Here is a 13,726-nt window from a genome sequence, read left to right as displayed (position 1 = left end):
AAAAATAATATATATATAAGATGGCTCCCTGTCCCCAGAGGGCTCACATTCTAAATTACCCCTGGAATTGCCCGAATGTTACTTAAACATCAACCCAACTATTTAAAGAAACCCCATAGCTAAAGCCCATGACCATATGGCAGCTAGTGAATTCCCACTTAACTGGGGGGGTCCTTAACCATGGTTAGCTCAAACCATGGTTCTGTTATGTCTGAACCCAGCTGCTGGACTGCTGATGCGCCCCCCCCCCCCACCCAGTGAATTCTATTAAGCAAACAAGGTTTTGAAGCTGGATTTCTTACTGGCTCTCCCCCACAGGCAAGCAATTCGGGTCATGGGAGCATCAGTTCTTCAGCACTAGCATCCAGTTTGACATATGGCTAACTGAGCACCTGGATTTTTTGATTCAGACCCTGAGAAAAGATAATTTTAAAGAGGCAGGCAAAAGAGGAGAGAAGCAAGGGCAGTATGCCTGGGGTGGAGGCAGTTTAGCCCCAAATGAGCCCAACCACAGCAGTGAATCATGGAACATTGCTATAAATACTTGGGCAGAAAAAGCATCCATCTTTTCCAGTCTGGCAAGGAGGGAGTGGCACAAACTGTGGATCATTACAGTGTGTGTCATTCAGGATTTTTCTTCTTTTAAAAGACAGGTTCCCAGACAATGGCCTGGCCAAAGCTATTTTTAAAAAGCCTTTAGGATAGGATGGGCATGCACAGAAGTTTATTTTTTATTATAAATTATTATTTCTGGGTCATCTCCAAAAGACCATACTATTCATATACTAAAAGAGATACACTGGCTACCGATAAGTTTCTGGGCAAAATACAATGTGCTTGTTATAACCTATAAAGCCCTAAACAGTTTGGGCCCTGGGTATTTAAGAGAACGTCTTCGCCATGAGCCCCACCACCCATTGAGATCATCGGGAGAGATTTGTCTGCAGTTGCCACCGGCTCATCTGGTGGCTACTCAGAGATAGGCCTTCTCCCTTGCTGCCCTGAGACTCTGGAATGCACTCCTTGCTTAAATAGGAGCCTCCCCATGTCTGACAACTTTTTAAAAGGCAGTTAAGACACATTTTTGTTCACTCAGGCTTTTAATTCAACCTGCAGTTTTTAACACTGTGTTAAATTTCAAATGATTTTAATGTTTTAACATTTTAATATTGTTTTAATTTCAGTTTGTATTCAAATGAGAGACTCCCTGCTAAATATATCCATACACTGTTAGCTCGAAAGATGGGGTATTCTCCCCAGGATAAATTGCTGTTTTTGCTCAAGGATACCATAGAGTAGGTTTAGGACAGCAAAATTTCATGTTCAAGCACTGCAGCATCTTAAGGCTAAAAAAATGCTATGGACAACTGTGACCAACAGAGATGTTGATAGGGCCATGGTGTCACAACTCATGATTTGTAATACTTAATGCTCAATGTGTAAAGGCTTTTCTTATTTTATAGCGAATTCTGTATAATGGCAAGTTGCTATATTGCAATAAATTGACTTGATAATGGTGAAAAATGGGCTATTAAGTAACTTGATCTGGATGTCAGCCAGTGTCTTTCTTTAGACTCTGAGATCCCCATTTGGGACAGGGAACCATTCTGTTATCCCTTTTGCTTGGTAAACCACTTTGAGAACTTTGCTGGGGGCAGGAGGAGTTTGTGCCGTTGAATAGCAGAATAAATAATGATATGAATGGCCCTGCAGAAGTCTGATAAGCTTCTGGGAAACCCCGGGATCTCCTGGAACACAGTTTGAAAGCTACTGGCTTAGACTTTCCCCAAGTAGTTCTCAAAGGATTTAAAAACCAGATCACAAGCTTGCTCTGTGTTCTCGGACAAACTCAACTCCGCACACTGCAGCTCCACTCTTGTCAACAAAAGAAGTCTCATTCCTGAACACAAACACAAGTTGCATTCCTGAAGAGGGAAAAGAATGAAGCCTCTGTTTTTAGTGACTGCAGAGAGGCAGAAAACATGAGTACTTGCTCGGGGGGGGGGGGGGTTGCTGGCCTGTCCCCATTTAGTCCATGCATATTTGTGCTTGTGTGCATAACTACTAACAGAAGTGAACTGGAAAGAGCACAGTGCTATATTTAACAAGCCTCTGCAAAGGAAAATGCATGTCACAGAACAGTAAATTCATGCGATTAAGTTTTTCCTGTGCCCCCTGACTGCTTGCTTGTGAACTTTTGTACTGGTAGGGGCCCAGCTGATTGTTGGTGTCCAAGGACTGAACCTGTGAGGAGCGACTGCTTGAGCTCCATCAACAAGCTGCCCAGCATAGTTGCAGAGCAGACTCAGAACCTGCATCATATATAGGATGGGTTCACGCACAACGTGGCAACTAAGACTGCCGCAAACTGCCGGTTCCCCATGAGTGTGAGTTCCTAGCAGGAGCTGCTCGGAAGCACTGCATGTACCACTTTTTAACAAGAGTTGTCAAAGCAGTTTACACAAAATGAATGAATGAATGAATGAATGAATGAATCTGCTTTCCTGTCCCCAAGGGGCACTCACAAGCTAAAAAGAAACACTAAGACACCAGCAACAACCACTGATGCTGTGCTGGGGTTGGATAGGGTCCCCTCCCCCTGCTAAATATAAGAGAATCACCACTTTTAAGAAGTACCTCTTTGCTCAGTTCACAGGGTCCTGCAGCACTTCCCTCTGACAACCTGTTACCTAGGTTTGAAGTTGGCTTCAGATGTTGGGTTGTCAGAGGAAAGTGCTTTCTCGGTTTGGACAACACGCCTGGCGCAGAAGTAGCAGCTTGTGCTGGGAGCGTGCACCTGTGGGAAGCTGGTGGTTTGCAAACGTATTTGCCACATTGTGTGAACCCGCTCATATAGTCAATTAGCTAGAGCAAGAATATAAAGACGACAGGTAGCCACGCTGATTTCAGCTATTTTCCTGAAGTTCAAGTGATGTATCCCAAAGGCAAAACCCCTCTGTTAAGGAAATGCCACAAACGCTGAGCAGATGGATAAAAATCCAGTTTGCAAACCTGACCAGCCCAAATGTTCCAAAGTTAAACCTACTAAGGTGTGACTCACCACCTTCAACCACACTCTACATCACTGAACGCTTTTAGAAAGCAGCTTAAGAATTTTTTATTTTTTAAAAATGAGTTCCACTGTATGTATTCTGCTTCATGTGGTGCAAGGTACCATCGTTGTGATGATCTGGTATTTTGAGCAGAACTTCGTGTTTGTGGTTCATTTTGCACCAGTGACCTCTCTCTATCACATTATTACATAATGGCCAATCAGATACAGGGTAGAGGTTTCACGAAAACGGTATGTTTCCTACCTTTTCAAGTCCACTGTCGTAACACTGAACACCACTCCCTTGAGCCAAAGAATCATGAAGAGTCTCTGAGAAAAGGGGCAATTGCCGATGCTTTCGCCATCACTGCCAGCCTGCAAATAAAATAAGGACACATTAGCAGACCGTCTGTGGTCACTCGTACTAGAATAGGTGGCTGAGCACCCTCTCACCCTTGGCCTAGGGAGAAGGCTCAAACGAGGAATCACATCCATGTGTGGCATATTTCATAAGACCATCCCTGCTGGATCTAGGGATGTGCACAGACCGGTCAGCAGGCCATGTTGGAGGCCTGCGAACCGGTTTGCTGGTCTGGCGGACCATCACCCGGGGGGGTGTTGCTTTAAGGGCGAGGGGGTTGTACTTACCCCTCCCGCCACTATTCCCCCTCCGACGCTCCAGTTTTAAGCAAAATCTTCGGGGCGGCAGCAGTCCTCCCTGCTGCCCCTGCCCCCTTGTTTGCAAAATGTGGAAGTAACTTCCGCGCACGTGCCCACCACCGCGCACGTCAGCAGTCTCTTGCAGCCCAACAAATAAGCCAGCTAATGGCGCAGCGGGAAATGACGCAACTAGCAAACCAGAGGTTGCCGGTTCAAATCCCCACTGGTATGTTTCTCAGACCGTGGGAAACACCTATATCAGGCAGCAGCGATATAGGAAGATGCTGCCAAATCATCATCTCATACTGTCTGGGAGGAGGCAATGGTAAACCCCTCCTGTAGTCTACCAAAGACAACCACAGGGCTCTGTGGTTGCCAGGAGTCGACGTCGACTCGACAGAACACTTTACCTTTACATCCCAACAATTCTACCCATCAATAGGGTAAGGAGGGACAAATATTCTTGAACCATATGCAGCCTTTCTAGCCTTAAGACCAGCAGTTTTCTTATTCCAGGATGACATGAGGGGGAAATGATTTTAATGCTAATGCTTTGCAGATGTAGCACTTTCTTGAGAATCTCTGGAATTTGAAGCTTGTTAAGTGGAATAATTCTACGTAGCACCCTTTCAAAATAGCTTTGAAAAAGCACAGCGCTGACAGAAAACAAACATTCCTATTGACTTTTAATGCATATTTCTTCCTCCAGGGAGTTCTTCACACAGCAGGCTTTACCGAGAATTCGAAGTTGCCCCAAAAAATTGATGCAAAAAGTGAATTTTTTACCCCGGGTTTAAATTGGGCTGCACTCTAACGCACAATGAAAACCTGAATTATGTGTGAAGTGCTCCCTGATAGCTTACAGGGACTCTGGGGTAAACCTGCCCAATATGTGAATGCACACTCTCCATCCCGGAGGAGATGCAAGCTCAAGGGCTTTAAAAGCCCTGTGTGAAAAACTCCCAGGCGAAAGCCGGTCCCACTGAAGGACTGCCTGAACCGCTGAGTGAGAGTGCGCAAAGCTTGATTGCCTTTCCTGAATGCTCCAGACACAGCAAGTGCAACATCTAAATACTGTAAATGAACACACAGGATAACACCACAGTATTCCACTTTCAGACTCATTGCTGCTACACTAGGACAGGTCCTTTCAAAAATTCCACTATCGACACGCCCAGAAAGCAAATGTACTCAAGATGGAACTACTTCAGTAAGAAAAATAGAGCACACACAACCTAATATCTGAGAAAGTAGGGCAGGCCCAATCTTAGGGTATCACTGACAAAACAGTCCCTGGGTACGCTGCCCTGTAACAAAGCGGCACCTAAGCAGTATGCACCCCTCCCCTCCCGGGCAAATGGCCTCTGCGCATGCACGGAGATCACTAGAATGGCCTCCATAGGCAGCACTCATAAATAGTTACTTACTCCCCGCCCGCCCGCTCTACCCTTAGGAAAGCCCCCCTGCCCCTTTACTGGTAAAGGTGAATCCTCACTTCTACTCCTTTATGAGTAGAGTTCCAAGCTGGCTCCGTTCAAACTTGGCTGGTCCAGTTTGACCCTGGACTTGCTGAACCGAGCCAGCTTGATGTCAAGCCCAGCTCAAGCTGGCTCACACGTCAAGCCCAGCTCAAGCTTTCTCACTATGGAGAAAGCCATCTTCTCCTTACTCTTTTTCTATGGAAACTGCTTTGAGAACTTTTTGGTTGTAAAGCATTAAATAGAAGTAGTAATCGTAGTAGTATTTTTTCAACTTATACTCCAATAGCAGCTTTCCAAAATAAAAAGCCTAAATAGCGGATTTGCCTGCAATTTAATAAATGAGGCTCAGAAGATACAGAAATGCCATCTAAAAACACAATGATGCCAAAATATAATCAAGATCTAGTTCCGCAAACGAAATCTTCAGGAAGTTGGGGGGGGCACACACATGTGTGCACACTCATTTGTATTCTCCCAACTGTCCCAAGATATTTGGACATGCTCTAAAAAGAATGCCACAAGAGTGCCAAGCAAGTTTTGGTTCTGTTGTGCCCCTGCTTGCATTCGAGAGCCATTTTTGCAGGAATCAGTGTTTGCGTGCCAGAGTATGCATAGCCATAACAAGCAGAAGGCTCACGCACACCAACTTTTCTGCAGGGCCTCTCAAGGAGAAGATTCTTACTTTTAAAAAGATTCTTTTAAAAACAGTGGCCGGCATGGTGAAGAACATTATTCAAAGTAGTTCCACTGAAATTAAAAGGACAAGGTGGGTATTGCCTACCTTGTCCTTTTAATTTAAATGGGACTACTTTGGGTAGTTTTCCTCATCATGTCAGCCTGTAAGTTAACTCAAAGCACAGGGCTATGGCAGCCAAAGCTAGACCTTTAGGAGATTTCTGGCAGCTGCCTCATAAAGTTAGAACCAACTGCATACTCGAGAGCTTGCTCATAAGAGCACATCATTGGAGGCTAGAGAAAAAGGCATGCTCATTTATGAGAAACATTTTGGATGCACAGTGTTAAGAAATTGTCCCACAACCACAAGATACATCTTAGGCAATAATGTTAATAGCCCCATTTCCTCAAGAGCTTTATGACTGAGATGTAATAAAAAGGGCTGCACTACACAGTTAAGCAGTGCTTTTTAACATTGGAGCTGCTTCCCCCATTCCTTACGTCACTTCTTGCAGAGACACATACCTCTACTCTGTTCTACGCAGACAATGCAGCAAGTCTCTCTAGGACCCGCATAGGTCTCCAAAGAGCTGTGAGGTCCCTTGCTCAATACTGCAAGGAAGACCAGTTGGAAATTAACTTTCACAAAACCAAAAGCATGGCCTTCGCTAAGAGACCCAAGACACACTCCTGGCATATAAATGGGCACAAAATCAAGCAGGTCTCATGCTGTAAATTCCTGGGGGTGGTCTGGCCCAGAGCCACCCAGTGAGCATCATGGCTGAATGAGGATCTGAACTTCAGTTGCCCTGGTCTTAGTTCACCACTCTAACCACTACACCAACAAAGCATGTTCTCCTCTATTGCCCATTCTACAGGGACATTCAGATCGCCCTCATCCTTCCGTTATTAATCCAGTCCCCAGGATGCTCAAGCCAGCTCTATGTCTCTCTCTTACTGTCTGACTAACCCTGTTATAACACATAACGTTACCAAGTTTTGTGCAGCAGCGTGTAAAATTTGTTGGGTCCTGACAGACGCTGCTGCTCCACCAGACCCTTTTGAAGTGCAGCACTGGCAGGGGAAACGCGGCGGGACGGGAGGGAAAAGAGCACCCTCCCCCGCCCTTAAAGTTACCCCCCACCCCCAGTTCCACATACATCCCTACTTTCAGGTGTTTCCTAAGTTAACAGAGCTGGGCTAGAGGCAAGCAGTTCTTTCCAGCAGCTACTTCAACACAACAATAAGAGTTGGCTCCAGGTCTCACCCATTTAAGGGAGAGTGGATATGAAAAGGGCTTCTATAAAATTATGGGAAAGACGTGTGTGATCAAGTTCTGCCAACAAGATGGGCTCACAGACATTCTCCCATAAGTCTGGGAGCTCCTCAGGGATATGCAGCTCAGACATGGCTGGAAGAACCTTTGAAGGGGACCTTAATGACATTTAACACTGATTTTAAATGTCACAAACAACAGGAACTAACTGCTAAAGTGATCTCCGTTTGCTGCAGGATTGAGTATGCACACCCTCTGAGCTGCGACACTGAGCTTTACACCTTTGCACAGTAAGCTAGATGAGTCAAACCCACCTTCTAGGACAGGGGTGGGTGAACTTGGCCCTCAAGCTGTTGTTAAACTACAACTCCCATCTTCCCCAGCCACTGGAGGGCCACGTTTGCCCACGCCTGTCCTAGGAGCATTCTCCTGCACTTCCAGCTTCATATCAGTGAGGAGAAATTCAGAAAAATGCCTTTGGGCTTGCTTCACACACATTCTCCTTATCAGATGCTGCCACCCCTCCCAAGCACTCGCTCGTTGAGAATGCCACGAAATAATTCTTTAACGAGATGAAAAATGTATTCGGATTGCCAATAAGCTAGGAAGGGAGTGCCAAGGCATTTGACAAAGGGGTGGAAAATATTTCTCAAGGGTTGAATCGCACCCTTACTGAAGAAGAGAGCAGGCACACTCAGATTTAGGAACTGCCGCCCATCAGCTGATCTGGATCCAGGCTAGCCAAGATTGCCAGACATCTATGCATACAAAGGGGAGGATATTCAAAGTTTAAGACAGCTCAGCTAATAGGGAGCACCAAGTCTTGGCAATGTAAGCCGTCGGTCACCCTGGGGACTTGGGCCCCACCATTTAATCCTAAATTGGCAGCTTGGTTTAAATAATTTTTAGATGCGCGTGCCTGTTGCCAAGGGAGCCCGTTCTTCCAACGGCTCAAATTCCGTCTCAGCCATCCCCTGCCCCAGCACCAGGTCCTCCAGCCCCGCTCTTGCCGCCAAGGGCTCCCAGATGAGTTGCAGGACGCAGCAGAGCGCACCTCTTCTCATCTCGAGACTCCAGTCCGCGCAGACAGGCAATCCCCCTTTCTAAATGCGGTCACTTTGCTCCTAGGCTCGTCACCTCCAGACACAGGAGGAGGGCATGCCATTCCTCCTCGTCAGAAAGATTCTCCATGGCCAAGAAGTCCTAGGCTTCCTACCTCCATACCTACCCCGGCCTTACCCTTTCGATGCTACCACAGCCTGCGCCAGCTGCACCTCTGCCTGCTGCTGCTCCACCCACACACCCCACACACAAATCCTGCAGTTCCTCCAGCCTTTCCTACACCCCCCACCCTCCCCGCTCGGTGGCCGTCACTTCAGCCCGCAGGGTTTCAGAACTCCGTGCCTGATCTGTCCATAAGGAACTCTGCCTCTTCCAGACTGATTCAGTCGTCCTCGGGCTTGACCCGACCTTTCTCCCCAAAACCAATTCTTCTTTTCATCGCTCCCAAGAACTGGTCCTACCTTCCTTTTGCCCTGCTCCGTCCCATCCAAAGGATAAGGCATGGCACAAGCCAGATGCATGCTGAGCCTTGCGTTTTTACATCAGACACATGAAAGACCTTCGAAAGTCAGACTGTCTCCTTCCAGGCAGCATCTTCGGACAATAAGGTGTCCAAGGTGACCCTTTCACGGTGGATAAGATCCTGCATAGTGCGTTCCTACAAGACCTTTAAGCTCCCCCCTCCAGGGGGCACCACTCCTCACTCCACCAGATGTGCTGCCACCTCTGCGGCACATGGACATGTGCAAAGCTGCCACTTTGTCATCCATTACGCCCTTTATCCAGCACTACAAGATTCCCTCCTTTTCTACTCCCCAGGCTGTCTTTGGCCACAGGGTCCTTCAACAGGTAGTTTAATCATCCTTCCCCCCACCCGCCCCATAGTCATATCACCGCTTGGGCAAGTACCTATCTGATGAGCTTCAGCACAGGGGGGAAAGGAATACTGGCTTACTGTGGAGGGTTCTTTTCCCCTGTGTCTGGAGCTCATCAGGCCCACCCGGACGTATATAGTTGGCGTTCGTTCTGTTTCAGTTTCTGGGAGGGCATCACGTGTTTTTGTGGATAAAGCAGCTCTCAGGCTCTTCACTATCTATTAGTCTGCTTATTTCTCCTGTTTTTCCTTCTATCTGGGCTGTATTGCCCTAACTTTGTTGGTTTAGTCTGTTCTCTCCCGAATTCAGATTTCTCAGCAATTTCCTACATTCCACACTCTTCGCAGCAGTGCAGGAACTGGGGCTATGGCGCCTCCGGCAACAGGAAATTAGCACCATGTGATCCAGTCGTGCCTCGAGCATGCTCAGTTCACAACAGCCCTACCTGATGAGCTCCAGACACAGGGGAAAAGAACCCTTCACGGGAAGCCAATGTTCCTTTCCAAGCCCTACCAGGAGATGCTGTCAGGGGTTGGACCTGGAACCTTCTGCATGGAACGCTGATGTCCTAACACTGAGCTACAGCCACATCCCCGAAGACAGAAGGAGAGTGAGCACAGCCTACACTTGTGCAACAGCATGAGTGCAAACATCCCCACCCCTTCACCCCACAGGAGCCCTGCCCAAACAGCTGCTCCTGAGGGTTGAGGGAACCTCAGGAATGGGGTGGGATTGGGAACGGCACAGGGTAGGTGGGTGGGAGGGAATTCTCTGGGTGCAAGTAAGAGTAGCAAAATTAAATGAGTCAGATTGCAATGGCTTCTGGTGTAGTCAATTTCACTCCTAAACCGTTCAGATGCAGGTACTGCTCTCAATTCACTCATAGTTAGATTATTCTTTGTACTATTAGCTTTGCTAGTCAGGCAATTTTTTTTTTAGAGAGGGACCAGTGCCTCAGTCCACTTTTCCGTTCTGCAGCCAAGCTTCCAAGAGCCTAATTGCTTCCATCTATCTCACTACTTCTCTACACACAAAGAGCCAAGCCATCAGTCAATAGAGCTTTTAAAGGGCAAAAGTGATCAAAGTTCATGACAGATGAAGACAATTCTGCTGAAAGGCTGGAGAACTCTGCGGTAATGCACAAGATACAAGTTGAAGAGACTTTTAAAAGCCACGGAAATCTTCTGCAAAGTTTTAGCTTTGTGCAAATCCATCTTACTGCAGGGTTATTATTCATCCTCGTTAAGTTCCAAATTTGAAATCAACACCTGCAATACCAAAACCAAGAAGTTATACACATGAGAAGCTTATGCCAAACCTGTGTACCAGGTTGACAAAGGACATTTCAGGGAGATGCATGAGCATTGCCCAAAAGGCGCTTAAAAAAAAAAAAGTCTACTTCTGGGGGATGGAGGAATCCAGAGAACCTTCAGGTCCAAACTACTTCATGGGTATGTCATGAGAGACCTGGAACCGATAAGCAACAGGTAAGAAAAGGGATTCCATTCACTTCTCAGATCCTCTGAAAGTGGATCTCCCTTGTTTGAAGAGAGATATATCCGCATGTGAAGACCAGCTTGGCCCTCGAAAAAGATTACTGTGTTGGACTAGGACCGGGGAGACCCAAGTTCAAATCTCCATTTAGCCATGAAGGCTAAATGAGTAACTCTGGGCCAGTCATTTCTCTCTCAGCCTAACCTACCTCACAGGGTTGCTGTGAGGCTAAACACGGCCATGTATACCATCCTGGACTCTTTGGAAAAAGAATAGGATATAAATGTAAGAATAAATAAAATGATTGGGAATATAGAAATTATTTCTCCCAGCTTCTCTATTATGTGGTATACACATCAGTATACATATATGGCAAAAACAATTAAGCAGAGGAATAGTTCCTCATTTCTCAGGTTGCTGTTATGCTAATAAAATTTGTGATTTAAGTATATAGCATCCTACGGAATGAAATTGTTCTCAAATCCACTGTGCCATTATATCCACACATCTAGCTGAAAAACCTGGAGCTATATTTTTATTTTAGTTTGGGGAGCATAAACTTTATGGTAGAGCATCTTTATAGAAATCTACGGTGCAGCCACATTTGGAATAGTGTATACAGTTCTCATCACCATATCTCAAAATAGGGTGCAGAAGAGAGAGAAACCAAAATGATCAGAGGACTAGAGTACCTTCCTTACAAGATAAGGCTACATTTGAGCCTTTGTCGTTCAGAGAAAAGGCAACTGAAGGGAGACATGATATTTATAAAATTATGCATGGTGTGGAGAGAGTGGGTAGGGAGAGGTTATTTTCCCTCTCTCACAACACTAGAACCAGAGGCCAGGAAATTTAAGTCCTTTTTCCCCACACAGTGCATAATTAATCTATGGAATTCTCTGCCAAAGGATATGATGGTCACCAGCTTAGATAGCTTTAAAAGGGGCTTAGACAAATTTATGGAGGACAGCTCTTTCAATGACTACTTGTCTTGATGGCTACAGATTACCTACAGGCTCAGAGGTAGCATCCCTCTGAATACCAGTTGCAGGGGAGCAACAGCAGGAGAGTGGGAATACTTTCATCTCTTGCCTGTGTGCTTCCCAGAGGCATCTGCAGACCACTGTGGGAAACAGGATGCTGGACTAGATAGGCCTTCGGCCTGATCCAGCATTGGTTCTTATGTACAGAATATGTTCTTCATCATGGCATCTCATAGTTGCTTGAGACTCTTAGCTCATTTGCATACAATACTTTCTGTAGATAAACCTTCTACCTTGTGACTTCTGACTATATTTGGACACATGAAGCTTACTTCCTTTGGCTACCACTTTGGTAACCCTCTTTCAGAAAAAGCAATCATTCAAACATTTAACACACGGACAAGTTTATTCCTAGGTATCTTAAGATTCTTAGAACAAACAAGATTCTTCGAAGTAGGCATTTTATTTAATTCAGATGCAACTGAGATGAACAGCTGAAATGGTGGACACTAGGGAGTATCTTTCTTATCTTAAATTATACCTTAAAATGGGGTCAGGCACAGCATGACTGCAAAGTTATTCATTGACAGCTTGGTGGCAGATTAATAGATACTCTGGCCCATACTACAGATCACAAGACCTGGCTCCTAACACCATTTTGAGCATCTTCAAGCTTCTGAATATTTCATTTTAAAGAGAGAGTTTGCAAGTCCCATAAAATTAGAGAAGTGTGCTCCCCGCCCCTGCTTCTAATTCCTAGCATCTTCAGCCCCATTCCTCCCCCTCTCCACTATCCATCCCACTCCCCCACTATTTGGCACGGGCATAAAAGAAATATTCCTACTTCTACCAATGCTACATGGAATGCCTGCAATCAGAAGCTGGGCTGCTTATCAGATCATGAGAACATCTACACTTTGATTAACCCTGATTGCAGTTAACCGCCTAAGATAGCCCTCATGTTTGCGTCTTGTTCGGTGGGAAGCAATGCAACCCACTAATTCAATGCTTGGCAGAATACAGTCTATCTGGTGACAGGGATTTTGGCCTGTAGAACCTAAAGGTGTCTTTTGTCCAACAGGGTCCAGCTCTGTGTTGTAGCTGCTTCGTTCAAGAAAAGGTTAAACATTTTACCTCTCCCACATTTTACACCTGGCAAGAAAGCTAGAGAGAGAATGGTTTTAACCATCTTTAAGCAAAACACTGTTCTAATATAAAAATACGTTTCAAGGTGGACCACCACAATAAGGGGATGATGCCATACTGGCAAAAGTGCCAGTGAACAGAGTGGTGGAAAAACAAAAAGGGCATTGTACAAAGCAAAAAAGCAGACAAGTCATGTTTGACATTATCTATTTCTCACAGTATAATTCTACACAAACAAGAAGAATCCAATGCCATTTATCTTCCATCACAGATACTACATATGAATAGCTGCAACTAGGAAGTCAAGATGTGAAACTATTTGATATCCATGGCAGGGACTAGAGGCCAGCTCTAGTGGTTGGACTAGGACTGGGAAGACCCGAGTTCAAATCCCCATTCAGCCATGAAACTCACTGGGTGACTCTGGGCCAGTCACATCTCTCTCAGCCTAACCTACCTCACAGGGTTATTGTGTGGATAAACATAACCATGAACACCACTTTGAGCTCTTTGGAGGAAGAGCGGGATATAAATGTGATAGATAGATAGATAGATAGATAGATAGATAGATAGATAGATAGATAGATAGATAGAGATGGGTAATCTATACATTCTCCCATTTGGTAGCATCTGAAGCAGGCCAGACAAGTATACTGGAAGACACTGACCACCCTAAAGCAGCATCTGACCACTTGATTAGCAGAGTGGGTTCCCACACTTGGTCTGCAAATGATGTTTTTGACTACAACTCCCATCATCTCCAGCCACAATGGCCCAAACATAGCCTAACATCTGGGGACCCAAGTTTGAGAACCCCTGGGTTGCCCAATACACAGAATACAGTTAGCTTTTAGCAAATGGGGAGAGATGGATGCAATCCAAGCATATCCACCAGGGGATGTGTCCAGGTTGCATTTTCTAATTGAGATCTAGGCTCAAATCCTCCACTCAGTCTCGAAGCTCACTAAGTGGACTTGGGCAAGTCACTCTCTCAAACCAAACCCCACAAGGTTACTGCAAGC

At 45.7% G+C, this 13,726-nt stretch overlaps 1 protein-coding gene across 2 annotated transcripts in view; it reads right to left on the bottom strand.

The window, feature by feature from the left end:
* Positions 1-13,726, bottom strand: part of CLIC4 (chloride intracellular channel 4) — a 59,695-nt gene that overhangs the window by 25,519 nt on the left and 20,450 nt on the right. For both annotated transcript variants that reach the window (XM_053267774.1, XM_053267776.1), the window contains one exon: positions 3,318-3,427. In XM_053267774.1, the coding sequence (XP_053123749.1) occupies positions 3,318-3,427 (110 nt within the window). The remainder of the gene's footprint in view (positions 1-3,317; positions 3,428-13,726) is intronic.

The sequence above is a fragment of the Hemicordylus capensis genome, chromosome 7 (genome assembly GCF_027244095.1).
Source record: "Hemicordylus capensis ecotype Gifberg chromosome 7, rHemCap1.1.pri, whole genome shotgun sequence".
Classification (NCBI taxonomy): domain Eukaryota; kingdom Metazoa; phylum Chordata; class Lepidosauria; order Squamata; family Cordylidae; genus Hemicordylus; species Hemicordylus capensis.
This window is presented reverse-complemented; position numbering and strand designations above follow the sequence as displayed.